Source organism: Larimichthys crocea, chromosome XV (genome assembly GCF_000972845.2).
Source record: "Larimichthys crocea isolate SSNF chromosome XV, L_crocea_2.0, whole genome shotgun sequence".
NCBI lineage: Eukaryota > Metazoa > Chordata > Actinopteri > Sciaenidae > Larimichthys > Larimichthys crocea.
The window spans coordinates 12,373,229-12,396,355 of NC_040025.1; the positions used below are offsets into that span (position 1 = coordinate 12,373,229).

At 42.0% G+C, this 23,127-nt stretch overlaps 2 protein-coding genes across 3 annotated transcripts in view; both read right to left on the minus strand.

Annotated features, from left to right (window-relative positions):
• Positions 1–11,499, minus strand: marchf9 (membrane-associated ring finger (C3HC4) 9). The gene is made up of 4 exons (XM_019265138.2): positions 11,019–11,499; positions 3,723–3,878; positions 1,768–1,960; positions 1–1,281 (listed from the first exon to the last, which is right to left on the minus strand). Exons 1-4 carry the CDS (start codon positions 11,406–11,408, stop codon positions 950–952), a joined length of 1,071 nt encoding a protein of 356 aa, XP_019120683.1. The 5' UTR covers positions 11,409–11,499; the 3' UTR covers positions 1–949.
• tspan31 (tetraspanin 31) overlaps positions 10,932–23,127 on the minus strand; it is a 19,748-nt gene continuing 7,552 nt past the window's right edge. The window contains exon 7 of one of the 2 annotated variants that reach the window (XR_003463882.1): positions 10,932–10,967. The gene's annotated coding sequence lies outside the window, so the exon portion shown is untranslated. The remainder of the gene's footprint in view (positions 10,968–23,127) is intronic. The other variant, XR_003463881.1, reaches the window with a different exon arrangement.

The following is a 23,127-nucleotide window of genomic DNA, read 5'->3' on the forward strand; positions in this document are numbered from 1 at the left end:
TGAGTAGTAAGAGATCGTCTGATCCCCATTTTTAATCCAATAGTTTACTTATTATCAAATCTGAATCAGCACACAGCAGCAACAATCTGTATTTTAGCTGAAAGAGCCGTAACACACTGCCCGTTTGTCATGTTGACAAAAAGTTGGTGCAATGAAATCAGATGTTTTTAAAGTGTTTATTTTGGCAAGCACCATTCGAAATAGAGCAAATTTGTCATGTGCTTATGTTATGTGATGAAGAATAAAATTATATACCCATGCAAAATTCCCTGTGAAATGTACATACGTATCTTTATTGCAGAAAGGTTTAAGTGTCACTGAAATCTTATTGTTTTCTTTATTATTATTATTATTTTTTTAACTTTTTATTATTCAGTTTCCCCCCAAACTCACGTTTGTTTGTTTGTTTCAGTTTTCGGTCTTATTTCCCAGCATTGGTTTCGCTTGTAGAAATTTTTAAGATCATTATACATAGTTGGAAATGTAAATGCTTGGCATGTATGGAGTTACATGATTTCATCTAAAATCATACATCCGTACAAAATCAAAGTGAGTAAAAAAAAACAAAAAAAACAACAAAAAACCCAAAAAGAACAAATCAAACCAAAGAAAAATGTCTCTGTGCATCCTGATATTGAACTGGAAAAAACGTCTCATCATCTTGGATTCGGTTATAAAGCCTGTTTACACTTTTATCCCCCCTCATGTTTCATGTTTGTCTTTCAACGCTTCTTCTTCTTTGTTTTCTTTAAGTTCTTTAATTATTGAAAAGGAGGATCTGGCTTCCTTTTGTTGTACGAAACAAAAAGAGGAGAAATCCTCGAGTGTGTGCTGTCTGTCAGGCTCCTGTTGCCCACATGAGTCTTTAGTATTTTAATAACAGGTCCATAAGTCCGTCCTCTCATTTACATCTGGACACAAAGACGAGGTCAATCCCATCTCCGGTGCCTCATACGGTGGTGACCCTCATCACCACCTCCCGGTTGGCGGCGGCGCTGATCCGCGGGTCGTTGGGCCGCAGTTGGCTCAAGATGTGCAAGATGGTGTATCCACAGTGGTGGTTCAGAATAGTTCTTAACCTCCTGCCATGTCGCCCGCCGCTGCTGCTGGCCAAGCCGTGAGGGTTGCCGCGCGAGCCGCGACCCCCCGCCTTACTGCTCGAACTCACCGGGTCGCCCAAGTCCTTTGATTTCTCATAGTTCAGTACTTTCCACTGCTGATTGACAGCCTGCCATCGTTTGAAGATTCGATACACCGACGATCCCTCGTGGATGATGAGGCCTGGAAGAAGAAGAAGGAGCCGGGTGAAGGACAGGGCATGAATTCCCACTGCTTTACATCAAATGTTATGCTAAAAGACGGTTTGTAATCAGCATCATAGGTAGAAACTTTCCATCTCGCCTGCGTGGATGAGAATAGACAGTTGGCAGTAATCACAGTGCAGATATCTGATGCCATCTGTTCTCAGTGCTGCTTTACACGGGCAACTCACAATTACACGAGAACAGTCTACCAGGTTGCCTCGAGAAAAACAGAATCTCTTGTTCTCTGCGCCATCATCAAAATTTGCTTTGCTTTCATTGTAGTTGTCATCTCCTACCTATAAACCATCTGCTTCTTTAGTTTGGTTCCTGTTTTTCATTTTGTGTGACCTTAACAAACAACACGACGTGAACCGAATACATGTTTTTCATCACCATGTTAGTTTGTCCTCGCATAATGCAGCCTGTGTTTATTAACATATTTCTTTTTGTTTTTTTGGCGTACCTATGCAGACGATGTCCATGAAGCCGTACATGCCGTAGCAGATTTGGAAGAGCAGGTCCTGACGTTGCCACTTGGCCGACGGGCTGAGGGAGGACCAGATGAGCCAGGAGATGCTGGCGATGAGGAAAAGGGAACCCAGGATAATGGCCGCTATCTGCACCTTCTCGATCACCGTCAGAGAGATGGCCTGCCACTGGAGAGGAGAACATCTAAGTCAGCAGTGTGGAACGAGTTTTCGCGTCCTTTACTTAAATAAAAGTACAAATGCAACAATGTAGACACACTCTGTTACCAACAAACTGCATTCAACGCTTCATTTTGGTTACATTTTACAGACCTTTGTTCATTTTTTGTCTTTGGTTAGAAGCGTTCAAACCGTTCTTCCTGTCTCCATGTGCACGGTATCTTTTATTTAGCACAAACTCAGCTCTGAAGCCGATAATAATGATTACGATTTTGTTAATTTAACAAACTAATAAAGCCGCCAGGAACATAAAATACAAGAAAAATGAAATAGCTCCAATTAAAAATGTTCAAATCTTTAGTGCCAGTCAAAATATTTCAGTTCAAGGTTTTAAAAAACATTGTTGTGTTTTTGTGCCTTTTCATTGAAAGTCTTTGTATGTCATTTAAAAAAGTAATAATTGGTGCTAGGCTGGTCTATAAACAGTTAGTTTAGTCCAGAGGTTCACAACCTAGGGGTCGGGCCCCTCTATAGGGTTATAATTTAAATCTGAGGGGTCGTGAGATGAGTGATGGAAGAGAAAAGAGGAAAAACAAACAATGATCAGAGACTAATTTGTAGCCAAAATGGGCTAAAAGGTTTGAGAGTGACTCATTTTATCAGGGTCACGGGGTTAGAGTCGAGAGGCGGGGTACGCCCTGGACAAGTCAACCATTCATTGGTTCATTCACACTCACAATTTAGAGTCACCAATTAACCTATGAAGTGAGTGCACGTCTTTGGACTGTGGGAGGAAGCCAGAGTAGCCAAGGTTCAAAACCACTGCACCACTGTGCCGGCCCCTTTTAACTGCAGTAATAATAATAATAATAATAATAATAACTTAATTCCTGTAGCACCTTTACAACTGTTTAGAAGGTGCTTCGACAGATGAGCACAAACAGAATTAAGATTTAAAGGAACATTGTGAAACTTGTCTACCATAAAATGTGATCGTGTGATAAGTATAACATATAGGCGAATGGTGTCTGAGGTTATCAGGCGGGGAGCGGTGCCAGTGTCGTGCCAGAACAGGAGCTGGGGCTCAGCAGCCTCTATGGACATAAAAGAGCCAAAGAAGAAGCTAAGGGGGAAAACAACAAAGATATAAAAGTATTTAGGTGAAATCTACATATATATGAGTCCATGTTAAACACACACATAGATGAATATGTCAGACACACACACATGGCACCCTCTCAATAGGTTTTAGATCCATTGGCCGCCTCTGAAAAGAAGGGCAGAAGGACAGTGACGCAGAGGGAAAATGTGTCAGCACAATATGGCAAACAGTCCTCAACACCACAGCGACGGCCCAAGATTTGTTCTAGCAAAGGCTGTTGGGTCTGATGCAGCAGTGTTTGTATGTTGTATACATGTGATGTTATTATTATGAAACGTCTCTGTCAGCAGTAAGATCGCCGCATGATTCACTCATGAATATAAAAAAAAATAAAAAGGAATAAATTACACCGGGTCAGTGTTTGTGTTTACCAGAATGTCAAGGAGGCGTTTGCATATTTACCTAATCTGTCTTGTTCAGTCAAAAAAAGAGTTGGACGAGGAAAACTAAACTGAACTGAGCCGGTTCAAGAGTTAAATCTCACGTGCAGCTTCAGCCACACTCATCTGAACCAGGAAAGTCTTGTTAAGTCCATAATTAGTATTTCATTTTCATCCCTTCTGGTGACACTAGTTGCTGTGTTTGTGCTGCAGACTCCCTTCGTGTTACCTGCAGAGGGTTCTTGGTGCTGATGGCCAGGACCTGGTACTTGAAGTAGCACAGCTCGCAGCTCCAGGATCCTCTCTCGCTGATCCAGCGGATGAGGCAGGGCTGATGGGTGCAGCGCACCGAGCCGTCGCAGCGGCAGGGGCTCAGCAGCTCGCCCTGCAGGACAAACAAAGAGACACACTTACACTTAATTTGATGTTTTTATAAGAGGATACATGTGTCTCCTTAATATTAATGAGCCTCTCTTCTGATTGGCTGTACAGTTGTGACATCAGAACCTTACAGAAATCCGTACGGCTTGTTAAAAAGACTTCAGGGAATGTTTTAAAGGATTTACAGTATTTCTACAGCACATAGACCTGATTTGAAGAAATAAAAAAGTAATTGTCTTACATATTTTTAACAATATGGGACCTTTAAATATATTAAAAGATGTTTTCTGATCTAATTTCTGCTGCTGATATACATAAATGTTTAGAGTTTATCCTTAAAATTAGTTTAAATTCGCAGTTAAAGAGATTGAGTTAGCCCTAAGGGACTGTATGTAAATTATCAGGGCTATATTTTTATAAACATTTTCTTTGGACCGTCCCTTCCAAATAATATAACAGTATCAAACTAGTATGAGCCACCATAAGGCTACAAACTGGGTACGAACTGGGTCCAGAAACATGCAGGTTAATTGGTGTCCGTAGGTGTATATGTGAGCATGAATGGTTGTTTGTCAGCCATGTGATGAACTGGCGACTTGTCCGGGGTGAACCCCGCCTCTGCCCCGATGCCAAAGCCTCGCCCAGTGCCAGCTGGTACCGGCACTAGCCCCCCAGGAAAATGGATGGATGGATGGATGTTAAGTTAAGCTAATTTCTGTCTGTTGCTTCATATTACACTGACAGACATGAGACCGGTGTTTAACTTCACGAGAAATCAAAGAAACGTACCTCTTTTCTAAAAAAATGTAATATTCTTTGAACCATTAATAAATAAAAGAAGCAAAGCATGAATAACTGAAGGTGATGTACCCTGATTTAAACATTTAGTGTCTTAATATAACATTATTTTTCACAATCTGCACTTTCAGACACAGATTACAAGTCAAATTTAAGGCAAACAACTATTTTTTTTTACCAAATATCTAAAACCAAAAGGCTAATTTTATACATGCATGAATTTAGTTTCACATGCAAGCCGATGCACGTATAAACAAAGCATTAAATGGCTTTAAAAGCATAAACTAAGAGTGTAACTGGCTGAAAATGGAAGACGTGGTGCAAACTGTAACCAGACACAGTCGTCATCACGTGGTGCTGAACCTCCGTTACAGGCTAACTTTATATGACACATTTAATGTTACTGCAGCTCTGCACGAGGTCAGATCAATCACTAATAAAATCCACACACATCGGTCCTGTTAGTTGGTTTCTGCCCTCATACCTGTGTTATATCTTCTTGATATAAACATTTTGATCTCTTGTAAATGTGATAAATGTCACATAGGATGTGCAGACTACTCTCCTTTCAGCTAAAATAAAAAAAATGCATTACTCTCCTCCTTTTCTGACCATCCCGTCCTCTCCTCATCGTGTTCGTAATGTCGCTTTTGGATCAAATCCACTGACTCTTCAGCACCTGACGTCTGTCGGCATATTTGCCACATTAACGGTGACCGCGTTCAGGCTGTCAACACTATTCAGCGTCAAACATCCATCGGATTAGAAGGTTTAAAATGTGATGGGATGTTTTCTGTCTAAAAAAACAGGTTTCACACTTGAATAAAAGCTTTTAAAAACAACAATGTCGGTGAAGAACATCAGCGTGAGGCGTCGGTAAATCAATGAATGGGCACAGCTTGGTGCAGGGCTCGGTTGGTGAAGGGGCATGTTGGCACTCTGCAGCAACAGCAGGGATCTGTGGGGCTTCAAGGGCAAGGCAGGTGAAGGAGAGATGAGCTGCTGAAGCCTGACAACGATTCACACCGACGCTGAGTGAACTCAGCCAACCTCATGACAAACTTACATCTCTGCGCTAACCCAAACAGATCCAGGAGACATCAAACACGGCAACGGGGGGAAGGTGGAGGGTTCACCTCAGTGCGCTCGAGTCAAAAGGTGGGAGCTTAAAAAGGCATAAACACCGCTCTCCTGTCTGTTTTTTTAATTGAATTTTTTAGTTATATACAGAAGTTATCTTGTGATACTTTCCGTATAAAGCAGGTCTAGACCTATTATTTACAGAGACCCAACAATTCCCACCAAGAGCAAGCACTTGGCAACAGTGGCAAGAAAGAAACCGTGAGATCATGGTGGAGCCAGCGACCTTGGCTTTGTCCAAAGGGAACAAAACATTAATTAAGTTGTTACCCAACCAAGAAATAATCCAACATGTAACATCAAATAAAAACCACAGTTTATAAAACAAACTATCGTGTGTGATCTTCAGAGGTGCTGATAGATGGATTTTATCTTTGGACACTTGCTGTTTTCCTCTGTTTCTAGTATTTATGTCGTTTATCGTCCGGCCTGTAGTTTCACCAACAGTTGTGAGAGTCGTATCAATCTTCTCGTGTAGCTAATGTCCTCTCTGTCTGGATTTCCCTTTTATTTATAGCATATAATATGAATTGTCAATCAATTCTGTGTTACAGCTTTAGTCTTACTTCAGTAAAGAGCAACGTAACACCAAAAAAAAGACCTTTAAATTTTATTTAATGGACCTAAATCCAAACAAAATCCAAATGCAATTAAATAAATACAAATGAAAGTAAAACCATACTAACCAGCTAGTTAGTATGAAGGATCAAACCTCTCACCTACAAGAAAGCACGAGCATCTCCAAAAGAGGCAATGCAGAGTGACTTCATCTTATTAGCAGTGTTGGACAAGTTCATGGAAATCAAAAGTCCGATCAGTGTCAGAAATCTCAGATATTTGTAATTACAAGCTGGACATTTTTTCCCACTCTTGCTACTTAAAACGATCACAGATGTAAACGTGACATCAGCAGAAGTCGGATTTCTCCACATTTGTCTGAGGTTTAACTGCGTAAACGTGAATTATTTTCTTTGTTGATTTATTTTAGACGAGCCTGGAGGTGGAAGCCTCCACACTGAGCTTCAGAAACCTGTGGGTGACGTCACGGATACGTCATCCGCTCTTTATCTGTCCGTGAGTGAAGTGGCTTTATGCATAAGTTTAAGTTTTTGTTTCCTTTGTCATGGCTTCAAAAATGATATAAATTAATTAACAAGAGTGCTCATCAAAGTCTTTCATTTACAAATGGCTCAGACCTTCATGTACTAGTTTAATCACTACAGGTTTTATGCAGCAGAGAACCGCGTTGACACAAATAATGCTTCATTTTTTTATTCTCCGTCCGTCTGCACTCTGTCGTTTCCCTCCATCTGGCTCATTTGACCTTCCCACTTATAATAAAACTTCGAGTGTCCCAACGCATAAAAGATTGAGTTTGGCAGATGAGCCACATGCCACTCATAAACTTTAAAATAACTTGCCTGCTGACATTATAAAGATAACGCAGAGAAGGTCAGGAGTATATGAGAAACTAAATAAAAGCCATATGAAAGCAAACATTTCTAAAATGTCAAGCCGTCGCTGGAGAAGTGTGTGCGTGCGTATTATGAGGAAACGTTTTCAGGTTTGTATTTAAATGTTTAAATGTCACAATCAGCCAGAACAAAATAAAAACAAAGACCTTTAAAAGCTGTGATTATGATTTTAAACCCTCCAACAGAAGCTGAATATGTGATACCGGTGATGACGGATAATTGTGTCTGAATTTATGTCTCATCTAAATCTAAAAATCAAGTCGAGCATTTTCTGGAGCCGCTCCATTAACGATGAATAAGAGACCATATTTTAATGTGCCACCCAAAAGGGATTTTCTCTGTGCACGCGTCCAATTATTACAGATAATCACTGACATGAAATTAGCTACAGAGACCAAAACTGTTTTTTGTACCAGGCTGTAAACATGTTTATTTCTGCTGTCTAACATGGGGACTTCTGGAGACTGACTTAAGTGGACGTTTGATGAACTGCAGTTTTTGTAAAAGCTTTAGTTTGTAATTGGCTGAATTATTTCCAAAATAATGTTAAAGATTTGAACTCTTGGGAGGAAAATCACAGGACGTACACAAGTGAATTTAGATTTAGGAAACCAGAACTGAACGTGTGAAACATACGGAAGATGAACAATGACTGAACATAAAAATAACTCCTGGAAATCAACCTCGTTTTAAACAACTAGAAAGTAAAAACATGTTTATTACAGATTAAATATAATATACTAAAGTTTTATAGGAATACTTTAATACTAAAGATCCTGAGAGGTGAATAAAAATCTATGAACGCTATGAGTCAACCACACGCACCTGAAGGCAACACGCAGAATAAAAAACACAGAACGAGACTAAATGTTCAAATCTGGACGAGCAGGATGAACTAAAATAAAACTAGAACATGTCAACAATAAACAAACATCCCACTTTATAATAACCTACTTCCACATTTTAAAGGACAAACCCAGAGTTATTTTTTTTTACTTTTGTTTTCAACTAATCTTGTAAAAAAACAAAAAACAACAACAATGTTCACAAATATATAGAGTGATTTAAATAATATCCTAAAACAGCTGGGTGCTGTATTTTTCAGCAAACGTTACTCAAACAGGAGTGAAACATCGTGTTTGTTGGGAACTATTTTCACCCGGTGATTAATACAATTTGTATTTCCAGCAGCGCGATGGCGTACGTGGGATTTAATCAAAATAAACTAAACATTCATTGCAATGAAGGGTTGCTCTTTAATATTTTAGAGACAACATGAAATGCCAAAAAAAACTGCAGTTCCTCAAACGTCCACTTGAGGCTGGCTCCAGAAGTGAGTCAGTCTCCATAAGTCCCCATGTTAGACAGCAGAAATAAACATGTTTACAGCCTGGTACAAAAAACAGTTTTGGTCTCTGTAGCTAATTTCCCCGTTCATGACAACTGTACTGAGGGTGAATTTATATACAACTCACCTGTTCACATTATATTAAGGCTTAAAGTTATGCAGGATTAAGAGCGTGGACGCTTTGATTGACAGGTGGGTGTTGTTACAGGTGGCTTGTTTGAGGAACCAGGCGTCATTCAGCTCCACCAATGATCCACGTGTTTGCCCATTTTCAACGGCTCTTCAGAAACCTGTTACCACGGATACTACGTCCATGTTTCATACAGTCTATGGTCAGAAAACGCCTCCCTGCTTTGTCATCTTGTCATCTAATTTGTGTTTTTAATTGTTTCTGGACGATAACGAAGCTCCACGGCAGAGACAGCTTTCGAATACAAACACAATACTTGTCACAAGAATCAGTTCATTGTTGTTGGTTTTTTTTTGGACAATAAACAGACAACAACAAAAGGCACCTTACCTACGAACAAACACACACACACTAATAAACACACTTCGCCCCTCAAGGCCACTTCACAGAGCACGAAGGTGTTAATTTGTTGTGTCACTTCTATGACTAAGAAAATTCCTCCTCAGCTGTAACCTTTAACAGAAAAACGGCTTCCTGAGCTGTGTCACTGTGGAAATACGCTGCTGGGCCCTACAAGTGAAAAGGGCAGGCAGGGGTGATCCTGCTCCACCACCTCCACCTCCTCCACTCTGTATCTCCATGCTAACCCAACACTGCCAGCCTCCCCTCCAAGCAGGCCCTGGCACGACTCCTGTGAATCCAGACAGTGTTAAGTGGAGCGCCGGCTTCTGTACTGTACTGACGCCTTTGACAGACAGTTAATAAGGATTCATACTCAATGCAGCCCACAGAGCATAGTGATTACGTCTGTAGGTAATTGGCCCGCTGACAGCGACATGATCCCGGCTCCTGTTGTGACCTGTTTGAATAATGAAATAACAATAAAATGGCAAACGTGTGCTTCCCCCTCTTCCACCTCCACCCTGCACCCAAGGCGGTATAAGGCACTTTGCAAAGGCTGGAAAATTGAGTGCTGTGGAGGCAAAAAAAAAAAATCAGAGTGAGGAGCTGATGTAGTAGTGTAGTCTCAGGGTTTTCCCTCTGTGCTTTGTTTGCTTGCTCTTTGTCTGTAGCTAAAAGAAGGCAGCTCAGAGCCATGTTGCACGATGAGTCACCTTGCCGGAGAGCCGAAAGCCCAAAACATCAACCTTTTATTACGGGGAAGGTGTTCGAGTGGGCAAGACAGCAACCTGGGGTTGATCCCTGTCTGTAACAGCAAGCCTGAACTGATTTATCCTCTCCGGTTTTACTATGTCTCACAATAGAAACTCTAAGGCAGATGTCATAAATTAGCACATGGGCTGTAATAACACTATACGCCTATCTTAGGGAAGTGACTAAATGGTAATATCCATCTGTGCTCCTACAGGATTTACAGTGTTTCTAATTATCTCAGACTTCAGGACTACCTGCTGAGCCAGGCGGCACAGGTTTCTGCACATCTGGTGAGATCAACATTTGGCCACGGACCAAAGAGATACTTATTGTTTTGTTTGGGGGCTCCAGGAAAAAAATAAAAAAACAGACACAGAGAGAGAAACCCCCCCCCAAAAAAAATTGAACTTGTCGTTTATGGTCACCATTGTCTCGTCACCAGTCGATCATGCTGTCCGGTGACACATGCAGGCGAGGTTGATTTACAGAATGATTGTGACTCATGCATATTCAGTCCCTCTTCTCACTCCATTTGTCATCCTGCAGACCTAATTGGCTAACTTTCTTTGTTGCTATGCTGGCCGGGTTTCAGATGTGTGGGAAACTGCTGCTGCTGCTGCCTCTCCAACCACTGATGATTAGCTTAGCTATGAAAACATTTTGTTATTTCAGATGGACAGATCACTCAGCAGTCACCTCCCCTCCTTTTTCTGTTGTATGTAAAGCATGAGGACAGAAGGTGTCAGGCGTGTGAGGCAGAGATTTGGAGCCTTATAAATAAACCTGACTTGACTATTTTTACATGATTACAATAGGCTCCATCCTGGATTTTTTTTTTTTTTTTACAAAGGAGGCAGCTGAGGGGAAGGTGGGTGGGAGAAAGAGAGAAAGAGAGAGAGAGAATATAGGACAGGATGGTTGTAGTAGCTCCACTGAATCAAAATGGCAGATTACAACACAAAAAAGTGTGTTTTTAAAACAACTTAAAGACACAATGCATGCACCACAAAGCCTGTGTGTGTGCGTGTGTGTGTGTGTGTGTGTGTGCTGCAGCCTGTCAGCCACATCAGCACTATACACTCTCTGCCGCACGTCTACCTGCTCTGGGCCTTGGAAACAGATCCGGCACTGGGGGGTCCGCAGGCTGCTGGCGGTGCTTGCAAGAGACACAGCATCCAGGCCCACTTGCAGTTTGGGCTCCTTGTCTTCAAACGCCAAGCTCCGGGGCCTCGGGTCGCTGCCGTAGTACTCCTCCTCATCATCCCGGGAATGGCAGTCGACGAAAGGCGGCCAACCGCAGCCGCCCATCCCCAGACCTCGCATAGCGGTGGTGGCGGCGGCGGAGGAGGAGGTGGAGGTGTTGTTGTTGGTGGTGTTGTTGGTGGTGGACCGTCTATCTGTGTCTGAGCTGGACTGTCTTGAATCGGATCGCATAAACACCAGGACCTTCAGTTCATTGAAAAACATGCGGATCCGATACTTGAACATGTTTGGCTACATACACAATCAGCCAGACTGGAATAAATAAATGAAGTGTTTTTGTCTTCTCTGCTCCTCCTCCTATTATTATTATTATTATTATTATTATTATTATTATTATTATTATTAGTATTCATACACTTGATGTGTTCATGTTTCTTGTAGCTTATTAATTGGAAATCCAGAGAAATAAAGGCTCTCGCCCCACTGATGGCATGTGTGTCTAAGCCAATGCGGATGAAAGATTTTCCCTTTCAGCTGGCCGACACACTCCTTCAATATTCATCACTCAAACAACTCAGCAAACGCTGCGTGGAGATGCATCTTCCACCGCACCCTTAGAAAACACAACAACTTGTATTATATTTGATGTTTTTGCACGGTCCATTCCTCTTTCTTCTCCTCCTCCTCCTCCTCCTCCTCCCCCTTTCTTCCTTTCTTCCTTTCTCTTTCTCTCTTCAGATGCACTGAGCTTGCAGCAACCTACATGTTTTGCTACCCAAAGCAGAAGACTGCGAGAGAGTGGACGAGGGGAAGAGAGAGCAACACGGAGGCAGGAAACAGAGGATGGGATGTAAAACACAACGACATGCCATCCACACAGTCACATCTGGGACTCTTGTCAAGAATCATAATCCAAAAATGGAACCCGAGAGAAAACAAGATGAAAAATGGAAAGATAATTGATATAATGTTATTTTATTGTCCTCCTCCTTCACTGTGGCGTCAGATCATGGTCCATTTCCTCTCCTCTTTTATTTCATCTATTCCACGAACACTCGGTGCCCATTCACCTCTCTTCAGTCCACGTCGACATCAGAAAAAAAACACACAATCCTCCTTTTTCATTTGCATTTTTCTCCTCCTTCTCCTTTCTCCTTTCAGGAGCCTATAGCTGCGAACATGGACACAACACAAAAACAACCCATGTTTCCCAGCTCGATGTCCATTCAGCCCAAAAAAAAAAAAAAAAAAAAAAAAAAAAAAAAAGAGAGGCGGAGTGCTGATAATAATATTAATTATTAAAAAATAATACTGAAGGCACCCTTTCTAATTAGAGATGGAGGAAGACGGTGTGGAGATGTCTTCGCATTACACAGCAGTAATGGCATTGATTATTGGCTCGCAGAGATGGAGGTGATGCTTTTCCTCCTCGAAATGGTCGGCTTGGAGATTGAACCAACGCACGCAGCCACTTCCGGAATATGGAGAAGAAGAAGCAGAAGAAAAGGTTGTCATCCTGTAAACAAGTCATCCATCCATCCATACATCCATCCGTCCGTGTCCTCCTCCTCCTCCTCCTCCCGTGGGTGATGCGCCTCTTCCCCGCGTTCCCGAGCCGCTGGGCAGGGACGGAGCTCCGGCTGCTTTTGTTATTGACCAGCCGTCGCTGTCCACGGTGCTGATCTCCCCGCTGCTGCTGCTGCCGCTGCTGACGTGTACGCTGCGGCCACATGCACCGGGAGCCCGCGAAGTACGAACCGGACCTCCCCTGTTAAAGAAACACTGTGTTTTATTTTTTTAAAGTGGGATTTAGCGCCCCCCCGAGTTTCAACACGAGACATAGCAGGCAGATAATATTAGTTATTGTCTTTCAGCTTTTTATTTCACTCATTTTCTCTTCTCCTCTGTCATTATTGTCGTATATTCGGCGGCGATGCAGTTGAAGATGTTTGAAGAGAAACAAGTTTATTACAACAAGTTCAGCATCGTAACAAGTAAAACGTTACTTGGAGAGCTCCTGGCCGAATGATGAGAGACTCTCTCGACCTATGCAGGACAAACCCTTACATAGGTAGTTTAAGCCCCCAAACCAAACCTATGACCTGACTCCTTATCAATCCATCTAAAGAAGTCTTTGTTCTAACTAAACATCTAGCAGTGGTGCCGGACTGGCGGCCCTCTGGCTCCCCTGTCCTAATAACCTCTGACCTAGGAATGGTCAAGGTAACATCCCATGACTAAACAAATATCTTCAAATAAACCACATGTCTATAACAGCATCAGCATTAATATGTGACTATGCATCTATGTGCAGACACCTCATATTATCTCCATAGAGACTGCTGAGCCTGGTTACATTGCCTTGGCTCCTGTTCTGGCACGACACTGGCTCTGCTTCCCCCTGGGCCTGTAAACCTACTCCCTACTATGTTACATAGAAATAGGGATGTGGCACGCCCAGTTTAAGAGTGGTAAATATGAACAGTTGTTCATGTGTATTTCTTATGATTGTTGTGGAGAAATTGTTAGTCAGAAAGTCAAAGGTCAATGTTGAGGTCAGGGAGGAAGAAAGTGTTCAGGAGCCTCTGATGTCTTATGCTGTATTATTTATTGACACTTGGCCAAGGAGAATTAGAGACACTCTCAGAGTTCATCAGAAGTGCCTGAGTCGGTCTCACATTCTGCCCAACTCATCCTGGTGGATCGACTTTAAACCCCAAGATACTAGTCACAGAGAATGTCTTTACCCATGGAGGTGTTATTGTCAGCATATTCTAGTCTGGAGACACAGATTGGAACGTCAACAGCAAACTATCTATCATGTCTATGAAGGCAGCAATAGGTTTCTTCGACCCTGGTCACGTGTATTTGTTATGATCACATTACTTCAGCCCAGCTCGGCGTCTGTCTTTCAGCCTTTTATTTCACCAAGCTCTCACCAACCACTAAAAGTCAGTCCCACATTTACTCTTGTCCAGCGGCTTCTTGCTCACTCGCTTCTTCTGTCAACATCTTCTTTGGCCTCTTCTCCTCTGCCATTATGTCCTTACAGACTGCACCCCATCAGCATTCCCCGACACCCCAGGCCTGTAAACCTCCTCTTCTTCTTCCCGGTGGTCCAAAGCGCCTGTGGTACAAACACCAACAGTTCCAACAGTCCAGGCAGCCCGGCTAACAAACTGAGCAAACATTAGCTATTAGCAGCTACAGACTACCGACAAATCACCAACTCATTAAATTCACTGATTTTGGTGAGGCTGGATCATATTTTCTGATTAAATTCACTGATTTTGGTGAGGCTGGATCATATTTTCTGGTTTTCCCTCTGATGTCTTTCAGATTTACAGAGTTTCCTGATGGACAGTGAAGTAAACTGCTGCCAACTGTAGCTGCTGTCAGATAATGTTAGCTCGGTTTGTTAGCTCAGAGCACAGCAGGGAAGTGTTAATGTTTGTACCACCGGGAGGAAGAAGAGGAGGTCTACAGGGAGCAGAGCCTGTGTCATGCCAGAACCGGAGCTGCGTCGGCACAGCAGCCTCTATGGACATAATGGCAGAGGAGAAGAGACTGAAGAGGACGTTGATGGAGGAAGCTGAGAAGAGAGTGATTGAGACTGATGTTCAAAGGTGTATAAATATAAATAAACATACACCTCACTTCAAGATACCGTGCACGTTCTCCGTTTGTGTTGCATGACTTACGTACCACTGAGATACTTACTGGTTCCAACTGCAGCTTTAATGTAAGAGGATGGAAACGAGCCTATGGGGAACGAGCAAGTAACAATTGGCCATTTCAGATTTCAGATTTTGGTAAATACCGGGTACCCCCACAGATGTGGTGGCATTGTAAACGATTACCCCCTGACTTTTGTTCTCCAGTGTTTTTCCAATGTCCACTATTTACAAAAATACTTCAAGTAGAATTGATTTCTTCTTTTTTGGTGATTCATAAAACGAAATTACACTTAAAGCTCCAGTGTGTCAGATTTCAGAGATTTACTTACAGAATATGGCAGAAATTCAATATAATATTTATAACAATGTTTTCATTTTTAAGCCCAGAACGAGCAAACTATTTCACTGATTCTGGTGAAACTGGATCATATTTTATGGAGGAAATGTTTTCTGGTTTTCCCTCTGATGTCCTCCGGCTGCTCCGCTTCAACTCTCTGTGATTTACTGATGGACAGTGAAGTAAACTGCTGACAGCTGTAGCTGCTGTTAGCTCATTCGCAGCCTGGCGGTGAGCTCAGAGCGACGGGTACCCGTCGCTCTGAGCTCACCGCCAAGCTGACGAACTGAGTGTTTGTACCACAGGTGTTATGGACTACCAGGAAGAAGAATAGGAGGTAACCAGGCTCAGCAGCTTCTATGGACATAATGGCAGAGGAGAAGAGAGTGAAGAGGACGCTGACGGAGGAAGCTAAGAAAAGAAAAGGAGAGAGTGAGCGAGCAAGAAGCCGCCGGACAAGAGTAAATGTGGGACTGACTTTTAGTGGTTGGTGAGAGCTTGGTGAAATAAAAGGCTGAAAGACAGACACCGAGCTGGGCTGACTGCTGCTGGACTAGTAAAGGTTATAATGACGCTTAGAGAGGTTTTATTCAACTATATGTTTATTTTGGAGGCTGCAGTTTGTTCCTTTATGTCAGCGATCATCACAAACAACTCTTTGTAAAATGTAAAACAGTTCATCACAAACTAAATCCTCTGAAATTATCATGCAGTTGAATCACGGCCTCTTTAAACAGCTTCGATAAAAGCTGAACATGATAACCTACATGAAGGGATGATTTATTGCAGGACTGTTTCTGTTATTCAGCCTCACCCTCGTTGTTATAAAAGGGGGTGGCCAAAATAATAGAAACGCCTCTCTTAAGCATGCTGCGAACCTTCATGAAGGGAGGATCTAGTTCAGGTAGAATGATGTAATTGTTAGACCAACATGTTGAGGTTTAAGGCCAGAGATCTCATGACATTATAGCCCACATGAAGCAGGTGTCTAGGCCTCTTTACAATATTATTGACAGAGACCCAACAAGTCCCACCATGAGCAAGACATGCCCTGTGGTGTTAGTTTTGGACTCAAATGTAAACACAGATCAGGAGCCGGGAAAAAAGGAAGTCTATTAAGAACAAAGGTGGTAAATGCTGAGGTTTGTCCGAGGGACTGGGCGTGAACCTTGATATCCAAACAGGCCGTAGGAGACAAAGGCTGGGCTGGACGTGGCAGGTACTGTAGACCGGCTGGTTGGTGCGATGAAATCTGAAGCAGAGCACAGAGTTAGTAACACGAAACAGGGCAAAGCACAAAAGAACAATTGGCAGACTGAGAAGTAGGACATACTGTTTGTACCACAAGGGAGACTGAACGGATCTGGCGGAGTCTGGATGAGTGAGCCGGGTTTAAATACCGCACAGGTCTGATGAGCTGATTAGATGATCGACTGCAGGTGAAACCAGGAAGCCACGGCCAGCTGGGAACAGACATGAAACACGAGGAGGGGGAAAACACAGGGAGAAGGGAGAGGCAGCACTGAAACATGTGACGGAGCGTTAATACTGATGCCCGGATCAACACGTATGCAGCATTTTAGCGTCGTAGCTGCTCGAGGTGGAGCTATTTTAACAACTTAACCCTGTTTCCGAAGAAGTTGGCAAAGAAACAAAATGTGACACAGTTTGTTGCTGCATCCACAAACGACAGTTCAAAACATCCAAATCTGCTCAAACAAGCCACCTGTCAATCAAAGCGTCCACATTCTTAATCCTGCATAACTTTAAGCCTTAATATAATGTGAACAGGTGAGTTGTATATAAATTCACCCTCAGTACAGTTGTCATGAACGGGGAAATTAGCTACAGAGACCAAAACTGTTTTTTGTACCAGGCTGTAAACATGTTTATTTCTGCTGTCTAACATGGGGACTTATGGAGACTGACTCACTTCTGGAGCCAGCCTCAAGTGGACGTTTGAGGGAACTGCAGTTTTTTTGGCATTTCACTTGTTGTTGTTGTCAGCACACAGTTCAAAAGCAAGCGGTCACAACCTTTAATGTTTAACAATTATTATATTTCAGAACTGTTATAAGATCATAAATGTAGTGGAGTGAAAAGTACCTTCCCTGTTAAACTGTAAAATACATACATACAGGTCAACATTGTACTTAAATACTCGAGTAGATGTACTTTCCACTTTGGCTCCATGACAGAACATTTTCTGCTGCACCCTTCCTTTATTATTGAAGCCCTGATAACGTCACTCTATCTGCGGGGCCATAGTCCAGATTTTATATAGACGAAGGTCATGGGTTAAAGTCCCTTCAGTGCTACAACACAACTTAATTATGTCTGTTTATATTTTCAGTATATATAGATAATAGGGCCGGGTATTGAATCTGTGATGCAGGACTTTTGCTAAGGATACTTAAATAAAAGAAAATCTGGTTATTGGTTTGGTATCAGCTGCATCCTGAGGCGAGGTATCGAGGAATCCCTCGTCCCCTTGTCATCACACAAACCTCCACACTGAGACTGATCTATGTTTCTTGTTGTACAGACAGCAGTGTAGTGACACCGTGTACGATACGTCTCCTGAAACTTCAGCATGCACTCCACGAGGAAGTCAGAAAATTGAAGTTGTAAATGAAGCCCTAAACGGCAGAGGTGGAAACTGTCTCAGCGCCGTTTATCAAGATTGGCGAGACAAGGTAATTAGGGAAACATCGGAGGCCCCGAGTACAGAGGTCACTTTAATCTGCAGTGTACAGAAGAAGATACCTGATTACCTCTCTGTCTCTCTCACACACTCTGCATTCTTCTCCATAGCAACACTTCCCACAAAATCCCCTGTCACATTGATCTCGATTGATTTTTCACTCTGCTTGTTACAGATATGGATTCATTTTAAACATAACACTTGATTTGAGATGGAGTGCCATACCTTAGCCACCATGCATCGTTCCCTTATAGATAAATATATATAAATATACCATACTGAGCTGTGGTCAGTTTTTTTGTGTTTGTTGTTGTAATGATCATATCGGGGGCAATAAAAGCAGCGTGATTGTTTGTTTATATACTTTCCACCATCATAACAGCGCGGCAGTATTCGTATGCTGCTACTTTGGTCGTCTGCAAAGCATTGACAACATAAAAAAACTTGTATGTTTAATACTTTGCATGCTCCTAGTATTTTATCTTCCTAGTTTTTGTTGTTATGCACCACTGACAGTATAAAGAATGGGCAGCGTATCCGTGACGTCACCTGCAGGTTTCTGAAGAGTCAGAGAGTGGCTCTAAATCCTGCCAACAGACAAATGTTGGAGATCAGAAGTCTGTATCAAGGCCAGAATTGTACATTTGGACATAACACCAGCAAAAAAGAAAAGCTACTGAACATCCAAACAGTTTCCAAAAAAGATTTAAAGAGTTGAACTCTTTTCAGACTACATTTATTGTTCCCAAGCTACATATAAAGTGCTATGGTGAATGTTTTGCCTTAATTCAAAATGATTTTACAAACTACGACTAAACACTGAGTTTAATTTGATATACTGCAATATATTTTAAAGTACACTATATGGTTTGTAACACACTACACACTACACTAGTTAAAGCACACGGTACGGTCTTGTTGTATTTTGTAACACAGAGTATGTTTCTGGTGTATTAATGATGATTTGACCAACGTACATTATCATAAAATGTGTCCTGCGAGTGTATGTAATGTATGATTAGCCTACATGATGGTACATTGTGTGGGAGGGTTATTTTATGATGATCCTGTGTGTGGGGGGAAGGGTGATGGTAAATGCTAATGAGGTGATCATTTAAAAAAAAAAGTCTGTATGTAACGGTGTCTGAACATCCTGCTTTTTATAAGACGAACATCTGCTCACATTTATGTTTAATGTTCTGTAAATCTGATCCCCCTTCTCCTCCATTTTCTTCTCCTCCATTTTCTTCTCTTCCATTTCACCCAAACTTCTTTTTCAAACCATTTTCTTAATTTTCCTCATCATCCAAAGCGCCGGGTTCCCTTCTTGTGTGACGCACCCCCACGACGCTATCAGATGAGCTAAAATAAACCATATCAACTCCACCAGCCATGTTATGAATGTGTTTCCTCCAATGACTTTAACCCTGGGTGTCAGTTAACACTACTAATTATATAAAAGTGGATTGTATTTTCAATGCTAACTAATATTAGTTTTAATAGACAACCCAACTGACGGATTGATGGGAGGTAATATGTGTGTTTATTTTCTTCTTTAAATAAACTACCACATAAATAAGGGACAATAGTAGAAAATATTTACCTCCTGGTATATTCATTTAAATTAATTAACTAATTATAAATCCAATTCATAAGCGGCTATCGGTTATTTTAACTATTCAGTTAATCCAGGCTTTGTCTGACTCGCCCAGAGACAGAAAACAATCCTTGAGGTGCCGTTAAAACCTGTCAGCACAAGTCCAAATTCCTGATTTGCATATACTGGTATTGCTTTAACTGTCCTTTAACTCAGGTGGAGATATTGGAGATATGAAGTGCCATTTTAAAGTGAAATACCACTTTCAGACTTGAATGATCTGATTAACTCCCTACGTAACCCGCCGCCCTTCCATCTGAGTACTAACAGCATGCATCCTCGCTCTGTTTCATTATTGATAGGCCGTATTGACCTGTTTGTCTCTTCTCACTGATGAGAATGATTTGCCTTCCTGTTTGTCCTCGCAGAGCTGTGAGAAGAATCTAGATCCAGATGCAGACCCAGTGAAACCGCAACAGCAATCCTGTTTAGTCCTGTTTGTCGGGGGAAACTCCCACTGCTGACACAGCACACAACTTTACTCTAAACTGGGCTGAAAAACTTTATTTTCCCCTAATTTTATTTCCCATTAATCATCTCAGGACCCCACAGATTGATCCTGTGGTCCTTTAGAGAGGGCTCCAGCTCATCTCCATCGCCGTCTCATCCTCTGGGTGGGAATCATTGTACTAAACTACCAAACTGAATATGAAGGAGTTCAAACTACAGTAGCTCCATCTCAACCAGCTACAACATTAAGATGCTATTAAAGCAACACTGTGTAACTTACTAACTAGCACCGGGGAGTGTTTGTTTGTTTCAGGAGTTTTGGAGCACAGGGAAGAAGAGGAGGTTTTCAGGAGCAGAGACAGTGTTGTGCCAGAACAGGAGCTGGACAAGCAAGGCAATGTAAATGGGCTCAGCAGCCTCTATGGACATAATAACAGAGGAGAGGAGACCGAAGAGGACGTTGACGGAGGAAGCTAAGAAGAGAAAAGGAGAGAGTAAAGTACAAGAGTAAATCTGGGGCTGACTTTTTGTCGTTGGTGAGAGCTTGATGAAATAAAATTCAGCCACAGGGCCAATTTTTCTACATAATACATGAAGATTACATGAAGAAACTCTGGTAAAATCTCCGGGTGTGTTAAAATGCAATCATGCATAACATTCCTACATATACACTTCAAGTATATTTGTAGAAATGAATCCAAAGTGACGTATTTGTATTAAAAAAATCTTTAAAATTATTGATAATTTCAGATTTTTTTAAATTTTATTTTGCTTTGAGATACACAAAATAATTAAATACCTCTACAGAAAATAACCTTTTATTGTATAAACATTCATCTGAATTAGATTGACTGTACCTCCATATATCTCCCAGTTGTTGTACAATTATACATGATAAATTTATGGTTTATTCAGTTTATTTTCATCCTTGATTTGTCAGGGTTTCTTGCTTCCCTGAGTTACTTTAGGTGTTTTTATTTCCCCATGTCCATTTTTTTAAAGATAAAAATATAATATGTGAGTATAGCTGTGATGTATGTAATGTAAACTACCCATGTAGCTTTTTAACTTGTGGTAGGAGTATTATTGCAGCATAGTACTACAAAATCTGAATACTTCTTCCAGCACCCGAAACATGTCCTATTATAGAAACACTTTATTGGTCCCCACTGATCTGGATGCTGCCTCATCCTGCCCCCATGCTGAAAATATATACACAATTAGTTCTGCCTATAGGACAAGCCTTTGTAAAGACCCATTCATCATAGCACTGTGATATAATGGACCAAATGTTTTAAGATCCTGCCTTCATGCGCTCGCAGAGAGTCCATGCTATATCTGTAAAAGGACAGATGGCCATCCCTGTTGGTGCGATTCTCCACAGCTTCTCCGAGCTAATACACCCGGCATATGGACATGCATCACAGGGTGGGTACTGGCATTGGGCCCTCAGGAGAACACGCTGACAGGATAGAGGGGATGCGATATGTGTGGTGCAGTCTTTCCAAATATCTCTGGTACCCAGCCACTGGAAACACTCAAGACCCAAAGCCCTTACCAGGCATATTTCACTTACATAAATGTTCCTGCGTCTCAGGAAAATGAATCTGCAGGTGCTCCCTGGCAGGGTGCACCAACGCCACAGATTAGGTCACGCCTTTCTTGAAGGGAGGGGGTAGCGGTGATGGTGACAGTCTGCCATGGGCCATTAGGACGAGGGCAAGAGGAGCAGTTTATCCTCATTTAGGACAACCTTGGTTGAAAGGTATCAGGATCATTTCCTTGTGCGTCTCTTATCCCCTTATCAGAGTGTACTTGAGCTCTCCTTCTGCTCTCCCCTCACTGCCCACCATCACCACGTTACTGGACCCATCCCAGCTGAGCGGATTAATGGCCTTCTGAAGGAATATCAGGGAATCCAAACATACAGCTTGAGTAAATTCATTTTATAGCTGCCACGTTCAACTCGCAATCACTCACGTAAGACAACAGTCACCACTGTTTATGAATTCTTGTCTCGTCTTGAGGTATTTGCTCATAATCAGATCAGTGTGCACAGAGAGACGCAGGCATCTGCACACTCTGCACTGCCATCATGTGGTGGAAGGTGTCAGCACACCTTCGACTGTCATACAAAGCAGTCTGCAGCCAAGCTTCATAAGTGAAATAAAGACGATAATAACATTGAAGGAACGTGGAATCGTGGTAATTTAGATTATTGCACTTGATGTTCTCTCAGTCAGCTTCACAAGGTCGTCACCTCGAATGGTTTTCCAAGAGTCCTGAAGCTGTTTCTCACAAACAGTTAGAGAGATATTCGGCTTTTAGATGCACTCTAACCTTTACAGGTGAACTTTTGAATGCACATGTCCAACTGTTCACCGTTTCAGTACTTCTGGTTATTAGTTCTCTAACAAGGTCAAGATCGGGTCTGATCTATGAATGGACCACATGAAGACAACACCTAACAATCCATCAACAGTCGACCTGGTCAGTGCCACTGAGCTTAGAGTGTCACAGAGCGTCATCAACAGGTTGTTGTGAATGAAATGGACATGTATTTGTTATGATTGTTGTGGAGAAACTGCATGTCAGAAAGTCAAAGGTCAATGGTCAGGAGTTCAGAAAGTGTTCAGGAGCCCCTGATGTCTTATGCTGTATTATTTATTGACGCTTGGCCAAGAAGATTTAGAGACACTCTCAAAGTTCATCAGAAGTGCCTGAGTCGGTCTCACATTCTGCCCAACTCATCCTGGTGCATCGACTTTAAACCCCAAGATAACACCACAAATACTACACGACCAGAATTAGTCAAAGAGAATGTCTTTACCCATGGAGGTGTTCTTGTCAGCATATTCTAGTCTGGAGACACAGATTGGAGCATCAACAACAAGATATCTATTATGTCTATGAAGGCAGCAACAGGTCTCTTCGACCCTGGCCACCACAGTGTTGAGATAGACTGGCACCTACTGTTCCCAACCAAAGCCAAACAACTAATACTGCTGAGGACCTCAAGGCCCACACGGGACCTAAGGACAGAAAATTCCATAACAGGAATGAGTCGACTTGTGAACAGCGTGAGGCATGAAACCGATGCTCAAGGATACATGACAAGTTACTGAGACACAACCACCGTTGTTAGTTTTTGTTTCAATACATTGTTTGAGATGAAGAAA